The following is a 21,387-nucleotide window of genomic DNA, read 5'->3' as shown; positions in this document are numbered from 1 at the left end:
CATCATATATCAATACTATTTCATCAGTTTTTGGAATCTATGTGTTCTGTGTTATGGATAATATAAAGGTCAATTGATCATATGACATCGTTACAGCTACTCTCAGTTTCACCTAAAGCACAGCAAACTGGGTTCTTCAGTGGCAAATTATATAGACTTTGTAATTCCAAGTTTTGGGGTTTGAGTGCTTATTCCACTAGTCACTATTGGTACAAACTAGAACATGGCACTTGGGCTACAGTTTCCTTGTCTCCAAAACTGATGTAACACCTATTTCAGAGAATGGCTGCAGGAATATTTTACATATAAACAGAAAAGAGCTCTACCAGGACACAGCAAACACTGCATGAATTGCGATTGTCACCTGCTCATATTATATTGCATTCAAATCCTTAGAACAGATGTGTTTTAGAACTTTGAAACTTTGTGTTGTCAAAAGGCAATATGATTTATGTATATTATAATATAAATGGTTGTCATCTAAAAATGGCTTGTTACTGTTTTTAACTTAAGATGGCATAAAAGTGATATGCATTCAGTAGAGACTCTACTTTGAATGTGGACCTTCTACTGGCCTCACATCATGAGGTATTGGTCCTCCCTTGCATTCAGGGAGAGGCTGTAGCTCCCACTCTGCAACATGGAGTCATGAAGGGAAGTGGCTGATTCCCTGTATGCTACTCTGGTGCTAAGCTGCGATGTTTGATAGGCTGTGCATATTGAATGCATTTTGGACTTAACAGTTTCAATTTACTGTGAGTTTACCTAGACATACCCTATCCTAACTCAGGGAGCGTCTGTATATGATACCCAATGCATGTACTGTAAAAACAAATTCTAATGCTGCAGCACATCACCCTGCAATAAGATAGTCATCCTTTGGAAGCAAAACACAAACTATGTTAAGGGTCATATTTTGTGTTAACTCAAGGCATTATTTTTCTACCATAGATTTTCAAAAGTGCACACACTTCTCTACACAAGAAAACAAAAACGGAAACTTTGATTTCCCAGAGCTTTCTCTATTTGTGATTATATTTTAGAATTTTAAGAGATTGAAACTCTGAGACCTAAGGACTTTGGGGCCATCTCCAGTCCAGTGTAGAGGATGCACATACAGTCCGTGTGGAGACTCTGAGAAAAAGATTCATTATGATTTAAGCACCCAAGCTCTTAGAATTTTAAGGAGATGGGAAAGAGGGTGATGATTCCAAGAAAACTGCTCTTCATTATTACATGCCTAGTATGAGCAAAACCTAGGAGATGATGCTTAAATTCTCTTCCCATCCAAACTTGGGTTGTGGGAGAGGATAGGACAGCTGGCTGTAAAAATAGGTTTTCCATCTTAGAGTATGCTATCAAACTAAGTAAGCACTCTAATAATGACATTAGTTTGTAAGATTTTGTTTTTAGTGTATAATCTTTAATGGTGTCCACCAAAAGCACCTCTTTCACCCAACCTGTCCTTGGAGCACTAGATTCAGGTACACAGGCGACCTCTGTTTATACTGTTAAGAGGTTGCAATGATCTTTCATTAGTGTATTCACAACCAAACTCTCTGTATTCCCTTTTTCCTTGCCACTGAAATCTCCTACTTCTTGTTTGGAATCACTCTCAATCACCATTTCTTTATTTTCTGACCAATTTCCTCATATTCATTGATTAGGCTCTGGTGAATCTGTCTCCAGTCTAACTTTAGAATGTGTCCTCTCCTCTCTGTCTTAACACCAAACTTCCTCGGATCAGATTCCTATCCTTTCTGTCCTGGACATTAGATTCATTTCCCTTTCTTATCACTTCCACCCAGAGTATCTCCAAACTCTTGTATGTGATCTTGCCACCATGCTGACCTGATAGTGTCTGACTCCTACCTAAAATAATGCAGTGGCATGGCAATCACTATAAAGTAAAATTCCAAAAAGTAACAAGTTTCCATCTGCCTTTTAGAGTTTTGTGCAATACCAACAACATGTACATTTTGTGTTCTGTTGGCCTGAATAGGGCATTCTTTTCCAAAAGTAATGCATTTATAGAAAGGGAAAGAGAGAAGTCATCTATCCACCGGTTCACTCCACAATGTCCGCAAAGTCCATGGCTGGGTCAGACTGAACCTAGGAGCCGAGCCGTGAGCCCAATCTGGGTCTCCCCCATAGGACACAACTACTTGAGTGATCACCTGCATTACCAAGAAGCTGGAATCAGAAGCAGAACCGGGACTCTCACCCAGTAACTCCCAGATGGGATGTGGGCATCCCAAATGACATCTTAACTGAAGCCAAATACCTGCCCCTCGGGGAATACTTGGCACAGCCATTTAAGCTGCTCATTGGATGCTCACATCCCTAATCAGAGCGCTGATTTGAGTCCCAGCTGCTCTGCTTCTGATCCAACACCTACTGATGGTTTTGAGAACCCGCAGGTGATGGATCCAGTACTTGATTTTCTGCCACCCACGTGGGAGACCTGGATGGAGTTCCTGGCCCCTAGTATGTACCTGGGTGTCATGGTCATTTGGAAAGTGAACCAGTGGATGGAAGATATGTCTCTTTCTTTCTCTCTCTCTCTTTCAAGCAAATAAATATTTTTATAAAATTCAATTATCTGCCCATTAGCAATCTATCCTGATTCCATATTTATACATTTCTGTTTCAATAAAAATGTTGACTGTAGATGACAGAGTCCATTCCATGTAGGATATCTGGTGCCAAAACCGTATGCTAAAATGCAATAATCAACTTTCACAACAGCATGTGACATAATTTAGTCTAAATTTTCATTTTGTTGCTGATTCTTACAATTTAGAGATTACTGGTTAGCACCATTTGGTCTTTCAAAACCCTGAATCAAAGATATTAGAATTAAGTTTGTCAAGTAACTGAGAATTGTTTCTCTGGAATCAGCTGAGCTAGGATAATGTCTCTAGTTAACTCCACCATGCACTTTACCTAGTGTGATTTAAGATCACTGTAGCTTAGAATCACTAGTATTTGATCTTTTAAAATTCAGGCTTGTGGTCAAGCACTGCAACTATCCAGAAATGACACTGTGCTTTTTAGGAATTCCAGACTACACTGTTAAAGTTTATCTGAGTTCTTGAGACTGATATTAATCCTGCTTTTACACCTTAGTGATGCCAAGTATTGCCTTTCCTGCTCTTAACGCCACCTATACAAACTGATAATTCATTTGGTGTGTTGAGAATGCACTGCCAAACTCCATTTATTATCTTTCTTTTTAAAGACTTTTTTTTAATTTATTTATTTGAAAGAGTTAGAGAGAGAGGTAGAGACAGAGAGAGAGGTCTTCCATCCAGTGGTTCACTCCCCAGTGGCTGCAACGGCCAGAGCCATGCCTATCCTAAGCCAGGAGCCAGGAGCTTCTTCCGGGTCTCCCACGTGGGTACAGGGACCCAAGGAGTTGCCCCATCTTCCATTGCTTTCCCAGGCCATAGCAGAGAGCTGGATCGGAAGAGGAACAGCCGAGACTAGAATCAGCACTCATATGGATGCCAGGGCTTTAACCTGCTATGCCACAGTGCCGGCCCCCAACTCCTTTTGCTATCCAAGTTTGCATTCTTGACCTGCTGTTTGCATCTTCAGTCCTTAGTCTTCTGGATCTTCTCCTCATGACATAGGTCTTTTCTTACAGTATTTGGTTTTCATTCACATTCATTTTGTGTCCTGCCCAACCCCTACACAACTTTGCCGACTCAGACATTTTGTCCGTTAGCAGCTGGGTCAGGCTCTATCCTTGCGAACTCATCATGGTCTGGCAGTCAGTGAAGAACTCTAGACTAAAACAAAGCATTTTGATTCAAGAATGTGGGAAACTCCACATCATAAATTGAATGAAGCTCAAAGGTTAAATTATAAGTCAGTTGTTTGAAATACAGGCTGCATTTTTCTGAAGCAAAACCAATGCCATAGTATTTGTTGGGTCTCCAGGTTAGTGTACCTCAATCAGAAAGAGTATAAAGACTGGGATAAATAAAAGAATATGAACAAGTGAACTCCAGTGCAGGTGAAACATTTCCAGAGGTAGTTTTATTGGATGCTTGAAAAAAATCTAAGTAAATGATGCAGAATAAGTAAGAGATGCTATGTTGAGAAATCTGGAAAGAAGAGATAGCAACAGAGTGAGGTGATAAGTATATTCCAGGCCTCTTTAAGACACAGGATTGATTCTAACCTATGGGCTTCAGCCAAGAGGAAATTGGTTATGTTATTGTTATGATTTCAAGAATAAAATTTTGAGCATCTGTATTTACAATGTGTGGTGTTTTGTAGTTTTTAAGTTGTCAATAGTGAAAGTTCTACTAAAAAATACAGATGGCTAAAATTACATGCACGCTCATTGTAGATCCTAACAATAGGTCTGATTGTTCCTGCTCCTGTTCTTCTATTATGTTTGTACCTTCTTACAAATAATTCTCCACTTATTTGTTATTTACGCAGAATTTTATGTAAAACATTCTCATGAAAGTCTTTTTCATGTATGAGATTTAGTATAATCTTTCTCTTTTTAACATATACACATTTTTGAGTCCCCAGTTTCTATTCTGAGATATAACATTAGTGGTATAATAGGATTTTTAAAATTTATTTGACAGGTAGAGTTATAGACAGTGAGAGAGAAAGACAGAGAGAAAGGTCTTCCTTCCATTGGTTCACCCCCAAAATGGCCGCCACAGATGGTGTCACACCGATCTGAAGCCAGGAGCCAGGTGCTTCTTCCTGGTCTCCCATGCGGGTGTAGGGGCCCAAGCACTTGGGCTATCCTCCACTGCACTCTCGGGCCACATCAGAGAGCTGGACTGGAAGAGAAGAAACCTGGACTAGAACCCAGCGCCCATATGGGATGCTGGTGCCGCAGGCGGAGGATTAACCAAGTGAGCCACAGAGCCGGCCCAGGGGTGTAATAGGATTTTGACAACTACCCAATATAGATTATGTGAACGAGGAGAAATAACTAAGATACTAATAGTCTCCATTCAAGATATCATAGCATTTGTTTAACAATGATATTTTACATGCAATGTTTGTGTTTTAAAATGAAAATATTTCTTTTCATTTTCAAAATAAAATATCCTATCTTAAATATAATCAAAGTGAGTATATTACATATATTTGTGTATAGTACAGAGTTTGTCAGCCATTATTTGTTAGAAAAATCCAAGTTTAGTTAATTTTTTGAATCAATCTCAATAATTAGATCTCAAAATGAAGATCAGGAAGTGCCTTAAACATGCTTAACGCCTTCTAAGCTGTTTTGTACTTTTCTATGTTGTCCGTCAGTGAGATTCTATGATTTTTAGCTGCAGTGGGTTGATGAGAATTTCTAAATTATTGGTGGTTTAAACTAACATAGGATAATGAAAATGTTCTAGCCTTTTGCATCTGCATAGTGATCAAAGTATATTCAACATTTTTAGAAAATAACATTTAATATAGCTTATTTTAATTTTTGAAGCTACTTTGCAGCTACAAGAAGCTAATTTATCAGATCATTGTTTATTTTAGCAAATGGCCAAAAATCCAAACCTTTCTTTAGTTTGGAGGAGATTGAAATGTGTGTGTTACAAATGGATACATTTAATGTCTTGACCATTTTATTGTGGTAAAACATGATATTGATTAGATAATATTTCATCAACTATCAGTGTTAATATTCCTTTTTAAAAGATTTATTTACTTCAAATGAAAAGTGACAGGGAAAAAGAGAGAGTTAGTTAGTTCTGGAATCTGGTGGTTTACTTCCCAAATGCTTGCAGCAGCCAGGGCTAGAACAGGCTGAATTCAGGAGCCTGGAACTCCGTGGAGGCCTCCTATCTGGGTGGCAGCGGCCCAAGCACTGGAGTGATCATCCATGGCCTCTCCAAGTGAATTGGAAGAAGAGCAGCCGGGACTCCAACCAGAACTCTAATACAGCATGCAGCTGTCCCAAGACGTGGCTTAACCCACTGCGCCGTAACACCTGCTGCACTATTTGTTATTTTAAATCTCATGCTTATTTAAAAGCTTAAACAAGAGTTTTGCATGCAAGTACTTTGTATCTTTTAAACAAAAATGCGTTAATTTTACATATATTGCTATCCATATTTTATTAAGTTCATCAATAATCAGATTATATTCACCTTATTTAAGTAAGATTTAACTCATTTAAAGCTAAAAATGGTTTGTGCATAACAGATGTCGGTTTGAGTTTACGCAAGGTTTAATGTCTGAAGGAATTTGACTCAGATCTACCTTTTATGCTCCTGGGACAGCCCAGAGCCCTTCTAAATACCAGTGTTTCTGCATATTCCAAATGCATATTTTTCTGGTCATCCTGGCTCTATTTTTACTCATGCCCTAGAATGTTTTCAGTTTTCCATCTTTCATTTCTTCTCTCAATTTTGGCATGGACCCAACTGGACTCTCAATTCCTTTCCCTTATTTATACCAACTCCCCTTCCAACAGTCCCTTAACAATCAGTCTCAACGAAGCATCACTGACCATAACCAACATGGATTACCCATAGCAGTATTATTCATAATACCCAGAAAGCCTTAACACTCAAACTTCTCATCTACTAGTCTATAGATAGGTAAAATGTAGAATATCCATCAATAACATTATTTAACAAAACCAAGAGGATAGAGTGTGCAGAGTGAAAGACGATGAACACAACAGACCACTTACTTTATGATTTGATTTATAGGAAATGTCCAGAATAAGCAAATCAATAGAGACACAAATTAGACTAATGTTTGTTTAGTAATAAGAGGGAAGAGAGTGAGAGGTGATAACTAGAAGATACATTTGAGTTTTCTGCTGGTGAAAATATTTTAAATTGATTGTAATGTTAGTTTCTTTTTAAATTTATTTTAAAGGCTTATTTATTTATTTGAAAGGCAGAGGCAGAGAAAGAGAGAGAGAGAGGGAGAGTATGTGTGTCTTCCACCTGCTGGTTCACTCTCCAAATGGCCATAGTGGCTGGAGCTGAGCCAGTCTGAAGCCAGGATCCAGGAGCTTCTTCCAGGTCTCCCACACAGGTGCAGGGGCTCAAGCACTTGCGCCATCTTCTACTGCTTTCCCAGACCATAGCAGAGAGCTGGATCAGAAGTGGAACAGCCAGGACTCGAACCCAGCCCATATGGGATGCTGGCACTGCAGGCAGTGGCTTTACCACAGTGCTGGCCCCGATGTTAGTTTCACAATTGCAAATATAACTAAAACCATTGATTATAAATGTTATATGAATGAATTGTAGAATATCTTAACTTCATCTCTATAAAACTATGACAAAAATTATCAATGTGTTACATAGTATTTGTGTTGGCAGAGACCTAGAATAGGTTTGCTTGAAGAAATGAAGTTCAATTATTAGCCACAAATAATCTAAAAATGAAGATGCGTCATCCTAGTTGTTGCTGTGATGCTGTCAGACCCCAAAATTCTGTTCTCCACTTTTCTTGGACATCCAGACACTCATTAATCCCCAGTGATATCCGTTTGGGTTTTTATCAATTTTCTCTGTCCACCGACATCTGACTATAGGGAGGGGAAAAATGGATTGTAGTTCTTCACTGATATAAAATACTGTAGTTACACATCCCCACTTTATATCTCCACTTCAAGTGTTACGACATTAGTAGCAACTACAGAGAGTTGTGGTCTTAAAGTCTGTTTTGATTATACTTTATTTGATCATAGGACTCCATGCATTTTAGCTTCTGCATAGAATGAAGGAGATTAACTGCAAACACTGAGTCCGGGGCCTAGAAAAAGCATCTCTTACCAGAGGAAGAAGGTGAAGAACAGTTACACGTCAATGTTGTGGAAGTTACTTGCGACCACTGTGTTTGACTAGAGTAGATACCTCCCCTGAACAGAAATTGGTTTTAACATTTTCTGCGCAATTTCTGTCTTTCTTATTTTCAGCTTTAGATCCAGCTAAAGATCCATGCTTAAAGATGAAGTGCAGTCGCCATAAAGTATGCATTGCCCAGGATCCTCAGACGGCACTCTGTGTTAGTCACCGGAGGCTTACACACAGGTAAACATGGCTAAATTAAATGCCGCTGATAGAACAGTACTCCTTAGCACAAACAAATGTGAAACATAAATATTTGGTAGTGTCTGCTAATCTTGTGTACAGAGTTTTACTGAAACAGTTTCAGAAGCTTGACTAAACCAATTCTGATTCACCTGGATTAAACACTGCTATAAATCAGAATCACTGTGGATTATAGAATTTAAGGCATGCATTTATTGTTGACTAAAGGAAATTTTTCAAATATTGTATTAAAATATTTTTTCTATATATTTGTGCTTTTTAAGGTTTAAAGAATAATTATAGTTTTGGGACCCTCTCAATATTTTTTGTGGCTACTCCTTCCCACAGGAAAGGGTTAGAAACAAATTTAAAGGGTAGAAATAAATTGACTGATATTTGTAAAAGAAATAAGCTAGCAATCACATTATAGAGATTTGGGGCTGGCACTCTTTGGGATATCTTCCTTAGGAAGCACAAATATTGTTCTTTGGGGGCTGACAAAAAAGGGGAAAGAAAGGATTTCAAATGTGTGTTCTAACAATCAGTAGTGTTCCTGTAAGGTAGGCTGTGGGTTTTTTTATTTTTTTATTTTTTCTCCCCAAAGAAACCTTTTATTTAAGGAATACAGACTTTATGAATTTATAAGTACAACTTTAGGAATATAGTGATTCTTCCTACCATATCTACCCTCCCACTCACTTTCCCACTGCTCCTTCTCCTCCCTCTCCCATTCCCAGGCCCATTCTCCACTAAGTTCCATTTATGTTTAACTTTATACACAGAATATCAACTCTGTACTAAGTAAAGAGTTCAACAATTTGCATGGTAAAAAAAAAAAAAACCCAAAAAACAAATCAAACAAAAAACTGTACTTCAACAATCAAGATAAGGGCTGCTCAAAGTCATTGCACCTTGAAGTTAATTTCACTTTTCCTTTTTTTTTTATTAATTTAATTAACTTTAACAAAACACCCAAGAATTATACCTCTTTTGGGAACACTTAGACATGGTGATAATACAACTCTTTTTTTTTTTTTTTTTTGACAGGCAGAGTGGACAGTGAAAGAGAGAGACAGAGAGAAAGGTCTTCCTTTGCCATTGGTTCACCCTCCAATGGCCGCCGCGGCCAGCACGCTGAGCCGGTGCACCGCGCTGATCCAATGGCAGGAGCCAGGTACTTCTCCTGGTCTCCCATGGGGTGCAGGGCCCAAGGACTTGGGCCATCCTCCACTGCACTCCCTGGCCACAGCAGAGAGCTGGCCTGGAAGAGGGGCAACCGGGACAGAATCCGGCACCTAGACCAGCACTAGAACCCTGTGTGCTGGCGCCGCAAGGCGGAGGATTAGCCTAGTGAGCCGCGGCGCTGGCGATAATACAACTCTTTGAGGACAGAGGTCCTGCATGGGAAGTAAGTGCACAGTGACTCCTGTTGTAAATTTAATAATTAGCATTCTTATGTATGAGGTCAGTGATCACCTGAGGATCTTGACATGAATGGCCTAGGCTCTGGAAGCCTTTTGATTCCACAGACTCCATCAGTATTTAGACAGGGCCATAAGCAAAGTGGAAGTTTTATCCTCCCTTCAGAGAAAAGTACATCTTTCTCTGATGGCCACTTCTTTCCACTGGGGTCTCATGCACTGTGATCCTTCATGTAGGACATTTTTTGCCACAGTATCTTGGCTTTCCATTCCTGAAATGCTCTCGTTGGCTTTTCAGCCAGACCAGAATGCTGTAAGGGCTGATTCTGAGTTCAGAGTGCTATTTAAAGTAATTGTCATTCTATGAGTCTGCTGTGTGGACTGCTTCCCATGTTGGATTCCCTCCTTTTTAATTCTATCTATTATTAATACCAGACCCTTAACACTTAAGATGGTATTTTTACCACCCAGCTTAAGGGGACTTACTTTAAAGTGTTTAAAGCTTAAGGGGCAAGTTTTTAAACTGTATTCTTAGAAGTAGCTCTGTAGGAATTAATGCAGAACTATACAGCTTTATAGTTACAAACTTCATATACTTCATATTTACAACTTCAGGAACATGGTGATTCTTCCCACCATGCCTACCCTCCCACTCATACTCCCAACCTTGTTTCTCCCTCCTTCTCTTATTTCAACTCTTATATTTTACTGAGATCTATTTTCAGTTGACTTTGTACACACATGTTTAACTCTATGTTGATGGAAGTATTCAACAAATAGTATTAAAAAAGAAAAAAACCAAAACTGTTCCTCAACAGTCAAGACAAGTCATTGCTTCTCAGAGTGTCAATTTCACTTCTATAGAGTGGGTGGGCTGTGTTTTGAGAAGGATCAGAAATTTAAGAAATCACCTGTGTTATTTGGTGCTGAGTTGTAAAGGTTGGAACATACCACAGCCAAGTAAAGTCATGGAGTAACTAAAGGAAACAAGTGTATTTACTGCTTTTAATACTTTTTAAGGAATTCTCTTAGATCTACTATTTCCTATGATGGTTGATTGAATTCATGTATTGCTTTTAAGTGAATGAATCAAGGAATTTTGCTATTTGGATATGGTCAGAAAATAATTGGATTTTTGGATTTAGCGTACTTGCATATAAATTCTATAAAAAATGGGAGACTTCAAAAAGCTTCTGGAAGAATGGAATTAAATGATGTGTTTCCATTAGAAATCCATGTCCTGTTTTTTTTCATAATACGTATTTTTCATTAATTTCTGGGAGACTTCCCACAGGCATGAATTTAAACTTATATTTTACTTCAATTTTTACTAACTTTTTAAAAGTTTGTTAAGATTTATTCATGGAAAATAAATGAGGGCAATGTCAAAATGAATTTGTGGTTGATCCCTCCCCTAAGTTGGAGGCTTAATCGATTAGTTTCATTTAAAAGCAAAAAACTGCTATATCACAAGTTCAAGAAAATATAGTGAAAGCTTCCATCTGCACTGATTTAGCAACTTTTAAATGGCATTGACCCAAATCCACAAGCAACTGAGGCCCTCGCAGTTAATATCGTTCCTGCCTGGGAGAACACCTGTTGAACAACAGAAGCCAGGAGACGTTAGAGTCCTTGATTGGAGGTCACAGAGCTCAGATTTTCCAAGCTTCAATCCATAGCTTTACTGTACTTAGTGAGAGCAGGGTCTGTGCCATCCTGCTGTTTCACTAACTTATGATTGCACAAAGACTGAAGTACATACAAAGAGAAACTTCTGTCTTGACGTAATAAAGACTCTCAGAAACTGATAGGCACAGTAGTCCTGGCTGGATACAAAACTGTGTGTAGCTTTGCTTTGGTGTAGGAGGGGAGTTGAGGAGTAGGTGAAACCAAGAGGCTAGGGAGTGGACTTCAGTGTGTTGTGTACCTAGTACTTACTGCTGTTCTGATACTGACAGGGACTGTTTAAAAACTCAGTGCACATTGTGTTCTCTAAAAGCTAGTTTGCAAAGAATTGATATTGAGATGGATGTTTAATATGCTATATTTGCTTTGAGAATGTCAGTACATAGTGAATGTTTATATAATCCTTGGGGAAGAACTTTGCCAGGAAGTCTGATCAATAAAGACAGCTAATATAAATAACCTAGATCATAGATTTGCAGATGTGTGTGTGTGTATGGGTGTATGGGTGTGTGTGTGTATTTTGGGGGTTGGGTAGAGAAATCAGAGAAAGATGGCTTCATTAATCAATTTTGACTATTTACACAGTTCAGATTAGAAATTGCTCCTTTTTTGTTGATGAAAAGAAACAATTTATGCTTTCTTCACTTTATCTCATGAAAGAGAAGGGAAATGTAGTCTGTTGCTTGTGTCTGCAGGCAGAGCCCCTACATTTAGAAAACAGGCCATGCTGAGTCCTCTCCCCTAATCTATATCTCATACACATCTACATTACCTTAGAATCTTGATCTTATAGTGTAATAGCTTAACTAATATTTTTAAAAATATTTATTTATAATCATGTATTTGTAAAGATTTATTTTATTTATTTGAAAGATAGAGTTACAGAAAGAGATAGAGACACAGAAAGAGAGAGAGGTCTTCCATCCACCAATTCATTCCTCAAGTGGTTGCAACGGCTGGAGCAGGGCTGATCTGAAGACAGGAGCCAGGAGCTTCTTCTGGATCTCCCACAGGGGTACAGGGACCCAAGGACTTGGGCCATCTTCCACTGCTTTCCCAGGTGCATTAGCAGGGAGCTGAATCGGAAGTGGAGCAGCTTGGACTCAAACTGACACCCGTATGGGATGCTGGCATCTTAGGGGCAGCTTTACCTGCTGCTACACCATAGTGCTGGCCCCAATCCATTTTCTTGATTAGGTGGCTCATTATGTGTTGTACACTAGCCTTGACCACCTCCACCACTGCCAGTGTAGAAAATGGTGGTGTCAGCTATTCAAACTTGTCTATGCAGAATTGGCTTCAAGCTTGCATTATAACTGTGTTCTTGTGCCAAATTTCTGCTATCATTATTATTAGTGAGAACCAAACCATTTTATAAATACTAAGAAAGAACTGAAACTGCACTGTGTTTTTCCAGTGTGGTAAAATAATGAATTATTTAGATGGCTTAATATAAAGTATAGAATGAGTTTCCAAGCTTTGAATATGGTGCACTTTTTTATATTCCCTCCATGGGAAAAAGTTCTGCAGATGCTGCGAGCTGAGGGGTTTTTTCTCCTCATTGTTTCTTCATGTTGTGAGCAAGAAGCCCAGTGTTTTATGCTCCCTTGCAGGCTGTGCAGCTGCAGATAATTAACACTATGTCTAGATCAGTGTTTCTGGCACCAATCGATGCTGCTGATATTAAAGAGAAAGATTTGGCATAATACAACAGAGAGGATAAGGCTGAAGAAGTTGTAGGACAAAACTAGCCATGTTAATTTCTGCTTCATTTACACTGAAGAAAAAAATCAATAAGGAAATGCTTTTGGCCTCCTAAGAAGGCATTGCACAACAAGAAATGATAAAATGTATCTAAAATGCTTCTTATCAATGATAGGTACCAAAAGAAATGGGTTCCAAAACACCTCATGTACTTTTTGTGATTCATACTTTGTAATAACCATATTAAAAGAAAATTGAAATGTTTTTGTGGTTATTAACTGTGTAGCTGTGTTATTTGCACTTCTGTTGTTCTAATCTTGGAATATTTGAGATGAAAAGAGTCAAACATGGGGGGGTTTCCGAGATGGTGGAATAGCTACTGGACTGTCAATCACAAGGGGCAAAATTAATGTTTAAAAAGGGTTAAGGGGGCAGCACTGTGACATAGCAGGTAAAGATGCCACCTGCAGTGCCAGCATCCCATACGGGCTCTCGGATTCAAGTCCTGGCTGCTCCACTTCCAATCTAGCTCTCTGCTCTGGCCTGGGAAAACGGAAGATGGCCCAAGTCCTTGGGCCCCTGTACCCGTGTGGGAGACCCAACTCCTGGCTTCAGATCAACCCTGCTCTGATCACTGCAGCCATTTTAGGAATGAACTGGCAGAAAATAGAGGAAGATACAAAAAAATGGAAAAATCTTCCATGTTGATGGATTGGAAGAATCAGTATCATCAGATGTCCATACTACAGAAAGCAATTTGCAGATTCAATGTGATACCAATCAAAATACAAAGGACATTCTTCTCAGATATAGAAAAAACTTTGTTGAAATACATATGGAAACACAGGAGACCCCCAAATAACTAAAGCAATTTTATACAACAAAAACAAAGCGAGAGACATCACAATACCAGATTTCAAGACATACCACACAGGCCGGCGCCGCGGCTCAACAGGCTAATCCTCCACCTAGCAGCACCGGCACACCGGGTTCTAGTCCCGGTCGGGGCTCTGGATTCTGTCCTGGTTGCCCCTCTTCCAGGCCAGCTCTCTACTATGGCCCAGGAGTGCAGTGGAGGATGGCCCAAGTCCTTGGGCCCTGCACCCCATGGGAGACCAGGAGAAGCACCTGGCTCCTGCCTTTGGATCAGCACAGTGCACCTTTCTCTCTGTCTCTCTCTCACTGTCCACTCTGCCTCTCAAAAAAAAAAAAAAAAGACATACTACATAGCAGTTATAATCAAATTAGCCTGGTACTGGTACAAAAATAGAAGGGTAGAAGAATGGAACAGAATAGAAACACCTGAAATCAATCCAAGCATCTACAAATAACTTATCTTTGACAAAGGAACTAAAATCAACCCCTGGGCAAGGACAGACTCTTCAACAAATCGTGCTGGGAAAACTGTATTGCCATATGCAGAAGCATGAAGCAAGACCCCTACCTTACACCTTTCACCAAAATACATTCAAAATGGATTAACTACCTAAATCTATGACCTGACACCATCAAATTATTAGAGAACATTGGGGAAACCCTACAAGACATTGGCATAGACAAAGAGTTCTTGTAAAGACTCCAGAGGCACAGACATCAAAGCCAGAGTTGACAAGTGGGATTATATCAAACTGAAAAGCTTCTGCACTGCAAAAGAAACAATCAGCAAGTGAAGACACAGCCGACAGAATGGGAGAAAAAACTGTAAAATTGATAAAGGTTTAATAACCAGAATATACAAAGAGATCAAGATACTCAACAACAATTAAACAGACAGCCCAGTTAAGAAATGGGCAAAGGACTTAAACAGACATTTTTCAAAAGAGGAAATCCAAATGGCCAACAGATACATGAAAAAATGTTCAGGATCACTAGCCATCAGGGAAATGCAAATCAAAACCATAAGTTAAAGTGGCTTTCATACAGAAATCAACAAACAACAAATGCTTGTGAGGATGTGGAAGAAACAGTACCCTAACCCACTGCTGGTGGGAATGTAAACTGGTCAAGCCATTATGGAATACAGAGTGGAGATATCTCAGAGATCTGGATATAGACCTTCCACATGACCCAGTCATCCCACTTCTGGGAATCTACCCAAGGGAAATTAAATCAGCATATAAAAGAGCTATCTGTACCACAATGTTTATTGCAGTTCAGTTCACAATAACAAAAGACATGGAATCAACCCAAATGCCCATCAACTCAAGAAATTATGGTCTATTTACACTATGAAATACTACACAGCAGAAAAAAAAAAACCTGAAGTTCAGTTATTTGCAAGAAACTGAATGAAACTGGAAAACATCACACTTAGTGAAATACTTAGTGTTCCCAAAGGGACAAATTCTATATGTTCCTCCTGACATGTGATAACTAATAAAGCACCTAAATGACAACATGTAGAAATGAAATTGACACTTTGAGAAGCAATGATTATGAACAGCACTTCTCTTACTGTTGAGGAACAACTTCATATTCTATATCTCTATTTATCTTTTACTTTCTTTATGTTTATAATATTTCCCTTGTCTTTTTCCCTTTTATATAATTCATTGATGCTATATGTAACATAGAGTTAATCATATATGTATAAAGTTAAGGAAAATAGATCTTTAAGAATAAGAGTGAAAATAAGAAAGGAAGAGAAAGGTGGTTGGCATGAAGGTGGGAGGGCGGGCACAGTGGGAAGAACCACCAAGATCATAGATTTGTAATTGTGAAATGTATGACGTATGCAATTGCAAAGCAGTATAGCCTTACATACATTCATACAGACATACTTCTAAGCATGCAACCTAACAACTAGCCATAAGACCCCAAAATCCCTTAAGCTGGCTGATAAAAATAGCACGTAAGTGTTAACAAAGATCAAATGGATAGAAACAAGTGGTAAAGTGACCATATAGATATGATCGAGAGTTAATGTGATCGTATTCATAGGCCTAAGTGTTTGGAAACAAGAATAGACAGAATTAAAAAGGAGTGAAGGCTCCAACATGGGAAGTAGTCCATACAGCCTTTTAAAAAAATCAGCCTTTAAGACAGTCCAGTCTGGCTGGAAAGCCTAGGAGGAGCATTTCAGGCATTGAAAGCCAAGACATTTTGGCAAAAAAATAATTCCTACATAAAGGACCCCTGTGGGTGAGACCCCTGTGGAAAGAAGTGGTCACCAAAGAAGGAACTACTTTTCTCTGAAGGAAGGAGAGAACTTCCACTTTGCTTATGGCCTTGTTGAGCCACTGGATCCAAAAGGCTTCCACAGCCAAGGCAGCTCATGTCAAGAGCCTTGGGTGATCACTGATCTCATATGTAAGAGTGTTATTCGTTAAATAAACAACAAGAGTCACTGTGCACTAACTTCCCATGCAGGACCTCTGTCCTTCAAGAGTTTCATCATGAGACATAATAGTAATACTCAAGAATCACTTCCTTTTAGCATATTGAGCGTATTGTTATGTCTCATAAGTTATAATCACGTCTAAGAGGACACAGAAAATGTACCATCCTTGGGATCTTCTTTAGGGACAATTAAGTTTCAAAAAGGAATGAAGGGGGAGAAAGGAAAGGAAAAGACGAGGAGGGAGGGGAAGCAAAAACACCTTTGAGAAGCAATAACAAAGAACAGCCCTTGCCTGGGCTGTTGAGAAACAATTCTGTTAGGTTTTTTTTTGCTCCATTCTTTATTTTTTTCCTCTTTTTTGTTGTCTCCTTTTCTTTCTGGGACCAAACAGGAGAGGGGGGAGGAAGGGGGAAGTGGGAAGAATTACTGTATTCCTAATAATGCTTTTATGAGATACATTCAAATAAATTTTTTAAAAAAGAGTCAATCACAGGACTTCATTTGTAGCAAAATACCAATAATGTATGTTGGACCTTACTAAAATTTTTGTAACTATTTTAAATTAACACTCCTTATATTTATGTAAGATTTGTCTCTATGTAATATGAATATGCTGATATATCTCCAAGGAGAATGAAATCCAATATTTGTTTTATACTTAATATGTGCAAAGCTCTTTAATAAGTGCCCTAAACTAAATGAACATTTACAACATCCCTAATGCTTTATGCTAAGCATTATTATGCCCATCTATTGAAACAGAAGCTAAAGTTCAGATATTCTGGGTGTTTGGCTTGAGATAAGTTTGATAGAAAGATGAAAGAAAGAGAGAGATAGATGATAAATAGACAGATAGAGAGGGAAGGTAGACAGATACCAGTGGACAATTTAATATTTGAAATTATATTCTTTTAGTGCTTATATTTCTTATTTTATAATCATAAATTAATTATATATACATGAATAGATATTTATAGAATTTTGTAAAATACTTAACTATCAATAAATATCTTAAACTTACATTTAAAAATGATCATATTATCTTGGATAGTGAATTGATACAATGTTTGATTCTCCTTCCTAAAGCACAGATAACAGGTACACTTCATAGTGGCTGCATGCATCCACATTTATGCATGATATGAATGGATAATTCAGTTAATCTCACTAGTAATGCTGGAGAGTAAACTGGCTCACAGTTATTATAGCCCTTTTACTAATGATAAAAGCTGAGACTCTGCATAATGTGTTCAAGGGATACACTAGGAACTTGATCTTGGTCATTGTCTGGAATTTGCACTTTTTCCATATTGCAGTGTCTTTTTTTTTTTTTTTTTTTTTTGACAGGCAGAGTGGACAGTGAGAGAAAGACAGAGAGAAAGGTCTTCCTTTGCCGTTGGTTCACCCTCCAATGGCCGCCGTGGCCGACGTGCTGCGGCCGGCGCACCATGCCTATCCGAAGGCAGGAGCCAGGTGCTTCTCCTGGTCTCCCATGGGGTGCAGGCCCCAAGTACTTGGGCCATCCTCCACTGCACTCCCTGGCCACAGCAGAGAGCTGGGCTGGAAGAGGGACAACCAGGACAGAATCCGGAGCCCCGACTGGGACTAGAACCCGGTGTGCTGGCGCCGCAAGGCGGAGGATTAGCCTAGTGAGCCATGGCACCAGCCTGCAGTGTCTTCTGACATGCATTGTTTAACATGTACAAAGAGTCTTAAGTAAACAAAACATTCCTGTAAGCTTTGTGGAGTGTTCATTCATCTTAGGTTATAAGACTACTTTCCTTTTTAGAAATCTCTAAGTACCTGCTACTTGATCTACATTTTCTCTGCATATTTTAATCCATATTCTCTTGCTGTTGTTCAAAATACAGTTCTTAGTTTCTCCTGTTGTTATGATAGCACCCTGCAGAGGGTATGAGCTCCAGCTAGTTGAGGATTGCTCATAAGAAGAAAATTGAATTAGTTAGATCACACATCTTGTTCAGTCAGTACGATTTGATCAAGCCTTACCTAGGGTCGTGTACATTACAGAAACAGAATTGTTTCTCAGTTGTTTTGTAACTACTTCTCAATTATAAAAATGAGTCAGCATATTTACCTTTTCTTTGAATTTTGAGGTACACGGCACATCGCCGTGTTACTGTGATATATTCCTGTCCAGTTGAAAATCAGGAATCTGTTGATTAAAGTACAGATCCTCTGCATGGTGCTTTTGTTACCTAGGCCTCATCTCAGGTTTCCCAGGCTGGCACATTCAGCTTAACCACACAGGGAAGTGCATTCTCTAAGGTGCAGTGACCACAGCCAAAAGGCCTGGCTTTAGTCTTACTCCCCCCTTTTTAGCTGTGTGATCATGGACTGATGACTTAAACTCTCTGTGCGTCAGCTTGTCCCACTACAAAGTAGGTATGATGAAGAAGATACCTCCTGATGACATTGTTTTAAGGATTAATCAGTCAGTCTGGAAGCACAATTAGAACAGTACCTGATCCATGGCAGGCATTATGATAAGGTTAGCTATTACTATTTTTTCCTGAACATATATATTTTATAATTACAGTCATTGTGTCTGTGTTTTTTTCCAGTGCGATATTCTGCTCATTTAGTACTTGTTCCTTAACAGATATTTCGTGTCTGAGAAAGCTTTTAGCATAATGGTTAATGATATGCAATTTGAAGCTAGACCTCCTGGCTTTGTAGTCTGGCTTCATCTCTTGGAAGCAGATGCCTTTCAGCAAATTAAATTCTCCAAGACTCAGTTCTCTTGTTTGTGTGATACAGATAATTATGCAATCTATTTCCCTCTGCTTTTGTGACAATTAAAGACATAATTTGTGAAAAGCACCTTTTACAATGTAAGCACTCAATAAACATTAATTATTGAGAAATCTCTATTCAGTTTCTCTCACACAGCTCACAGCTCAAGGTAGAATTAAATGCTTCTATGTCTTTGTGTTGATAGTGCATTAAGGGACACTTTAATCTACAAATATTGTCATCATTTGTGTATTTATCACTAAAGGTTGGATTGATGAACTGAAGTTGACACAGTATTTGAGAAAATTGGTTGTTCCTGTCATCATTGTAGGAGAAGCGGCATAAGATTAATTCTGTGTTTTAGGTGAAGGAGGGATGTGATGCTGCCAGTTCAGGATGGAGAGAATGTGGACAGTATGTTATGGCTGTGTTGGGGGATTAGTGAGACAGAGACATAAAGAGAAATGACAGGGAAGATGCGCAGTTTGAACAAGTTCCCTGCCCTGGGTGATTTATAGTTCATAGCCTGTACTGAAGGTTTCAGATCAAAAATTCTGAAAACAGGACCCACAAGTACTAAATGCCTCAAGGAATGTGGACTTCTGTGACAGGCTGTAGTCAAGTCCTCCAGTGTCCTGATGGACAGCATTTGTGTACTTGGGGCACCTGGAGACTGCTGAGCAGGGCGCCTCCTTGGGTTCTAGGAGGAGACTCTGGGTCTCAGCTGAGAGCTTTCCCGGCGCTGCTTGCCACTATGTCCTGGTGTTGAACTCCGTATGCAACACGTTCACTAGTGTATCTCTTCCATTCTTGGATTTCAGCTGAGACAACAGGACTTCAGTAAAAGAGCATACACTCAGCATAGGCACGGATGCTTGTTCTGCAGTGGCATAGGGAATAGAGGAACCCCAGGTGATGGCATCCTGTGAACAGTGAGAGTAAGGAGTTCATTCGTACGTGAGTCGTGTCCTGTGTCATCCAGTTGTGTTATGTTCTTGAGGGTCTCTTACAGAGGGGGAAAGTGTATTAATTAGAAAAAAATGGAAAAGAAGGGAGATGTAAAAATTGTTTGATAAAATATGGTCTCCAAAATATGCAAGAGGCTAGTGGAGGGGTTTGGACAAGAGGAAAAGTTGCATAGTTAATAAGGTAACTTTTAAAGAAGTGTTTTAGATGCACATTAATACCATGTATCAAAATATATAAAGATATGGGGAAATAAAATATTCACATGCAAGATCCAACTGCATTGCTTAGCTTTCTAAGTTGTAGGAAGAGAGAGGTCATTACAGTTTTGATAGATGCTTTTCATTCTGAAAGAAATATCACATCCTTCTGTCTGGAAGAAACATAAACCCAGCTGCCTAATAAGAAAAATGATTATTCTAGTTCTTTTAGCTAGAATTTATTTCTAATTTTAATCATTTTGAAGGAACTGAGAAGAGCTGTGATTATCTACAAGCCAAAAATAAAGGTGTAGGGAATATTATTCCAATAGTATAGTAAGATGGTGTAAGTGATATCAATTTTCGATGTTTTCTTTATTTTTAAAATTTAAATGTAAGAAAAACATCTAGTAGAATCTCGATGTGACAGAAAAGAGTTTATGGTGCTTACTTCCATCTCACACCTCTCAGTTCTACTCCCACAAACACACATTCACACATGATTTCCTCCAAGTGTGAACATTTTAGACAAATTGTGCTTTGTTTTCTTAATTTAAAATAATCCGAAGATTTACAATATCCCCTGTGTTTAATCTCACTTCATTAGATGCCTGTAAGGACATCCATTACATGACTATACCACAATTTATTTAACTGATATCATATTGATGGGCATTATGGTTAGTTCAAATTTTTCTTACTATAGTTCCTCAAAAAGCACTCTTTTACATGTGACTTTGCATATCTGTGTGCATATTTTGCTGTAAATTCCTAGATGCATAATCACTAAGTCAAAGGGAAACTATTCAACTTTGATGGATATTGCCAAATATCTTCCAAAGAAGTGAAGTGATGTCTCTACTGTAAATAAAGTATGCTGGTGCCTGTTACATCAGGCACTTGCCAATGAAGAATGCTGGTTAGACATTGATAATTTTGAGTTTTCAATAGCCATGCTATTTAAATTTCAAATTGATACCAAAAAAGATACCTTGTCTCATTTCAGTTTCAAGAATAAATGTGTGTGTATCTTTAACAACAGAGAGGCAGTGTGGACAGTACTAGTGGTTTATAAAGTAAATCATTATCTCCAAGATGTGATGTGGTGAGTCATACAGAAGAATAGTAGTCAATGAAAAGAAACTGTTTCAATAACATTTTTTGGAGTTACAGTAATTTTTTTCAGACAATAGAATATAATTAGCACAAGATAAGAAGATTTGATAAGGAGACACCAACAGTAGAAAGATGACAGACCTTCAAGCTGTAACAAA

At 38.6% G+C, this 21,387-nt stretch overlaps 1 protein-coding gene across 6 annotated transcripts in view; it reads left to right on the top strand.

Moving 5' to 3' along the window:
• The window catches only part of LOC100344368 (SPARC (osteonectin), cwcv and kazal like domains proteoglycan 3), a 484,325-nt gene that overhangs the window by 229,347 nt on the left and 233,591 nt on the right, over window positions 1-21,387 (top strand). For 4 of the 6 annotated variants that reach the window (XM_070048215.1, XM_070048219.1, XM_070048216.1 and 1 more), the window contains one exon: window positions 7,925-8,039. The exons of the other annotated variants lie outside the window; for them this stretch is intronic. In XM_070048215.1, the coding sequence (XP_069904316.1) occupies window positions 7,925-8,039 (115 nt within the window). The remainder of the gene's footprint in view (window positions 1-7,924; window positions 8,040-21,387) is intronic. 6 annotated transcript variants of the gene reach the window in all.

This window comes from Oryctolagus cuniculus, chromosome 8, assembly GCF_964237555.1.
Source record: "Oryctolagus cuniculus chromosome 8, mOryCun1.1, whole genome shotgun sequence".
Lineage (NCBI taxonomy): Eukaryota > Metazoa > Chordata > Mammalia > Lagomorpha > Leporidae > Oryctolagus > Oryctolagus cuniculus.
The sequence above is the reverse complement of the archived record's forward strand: the minus strand, read 5'-3'. Positions and strand labels throughout refer to the sequence as shown.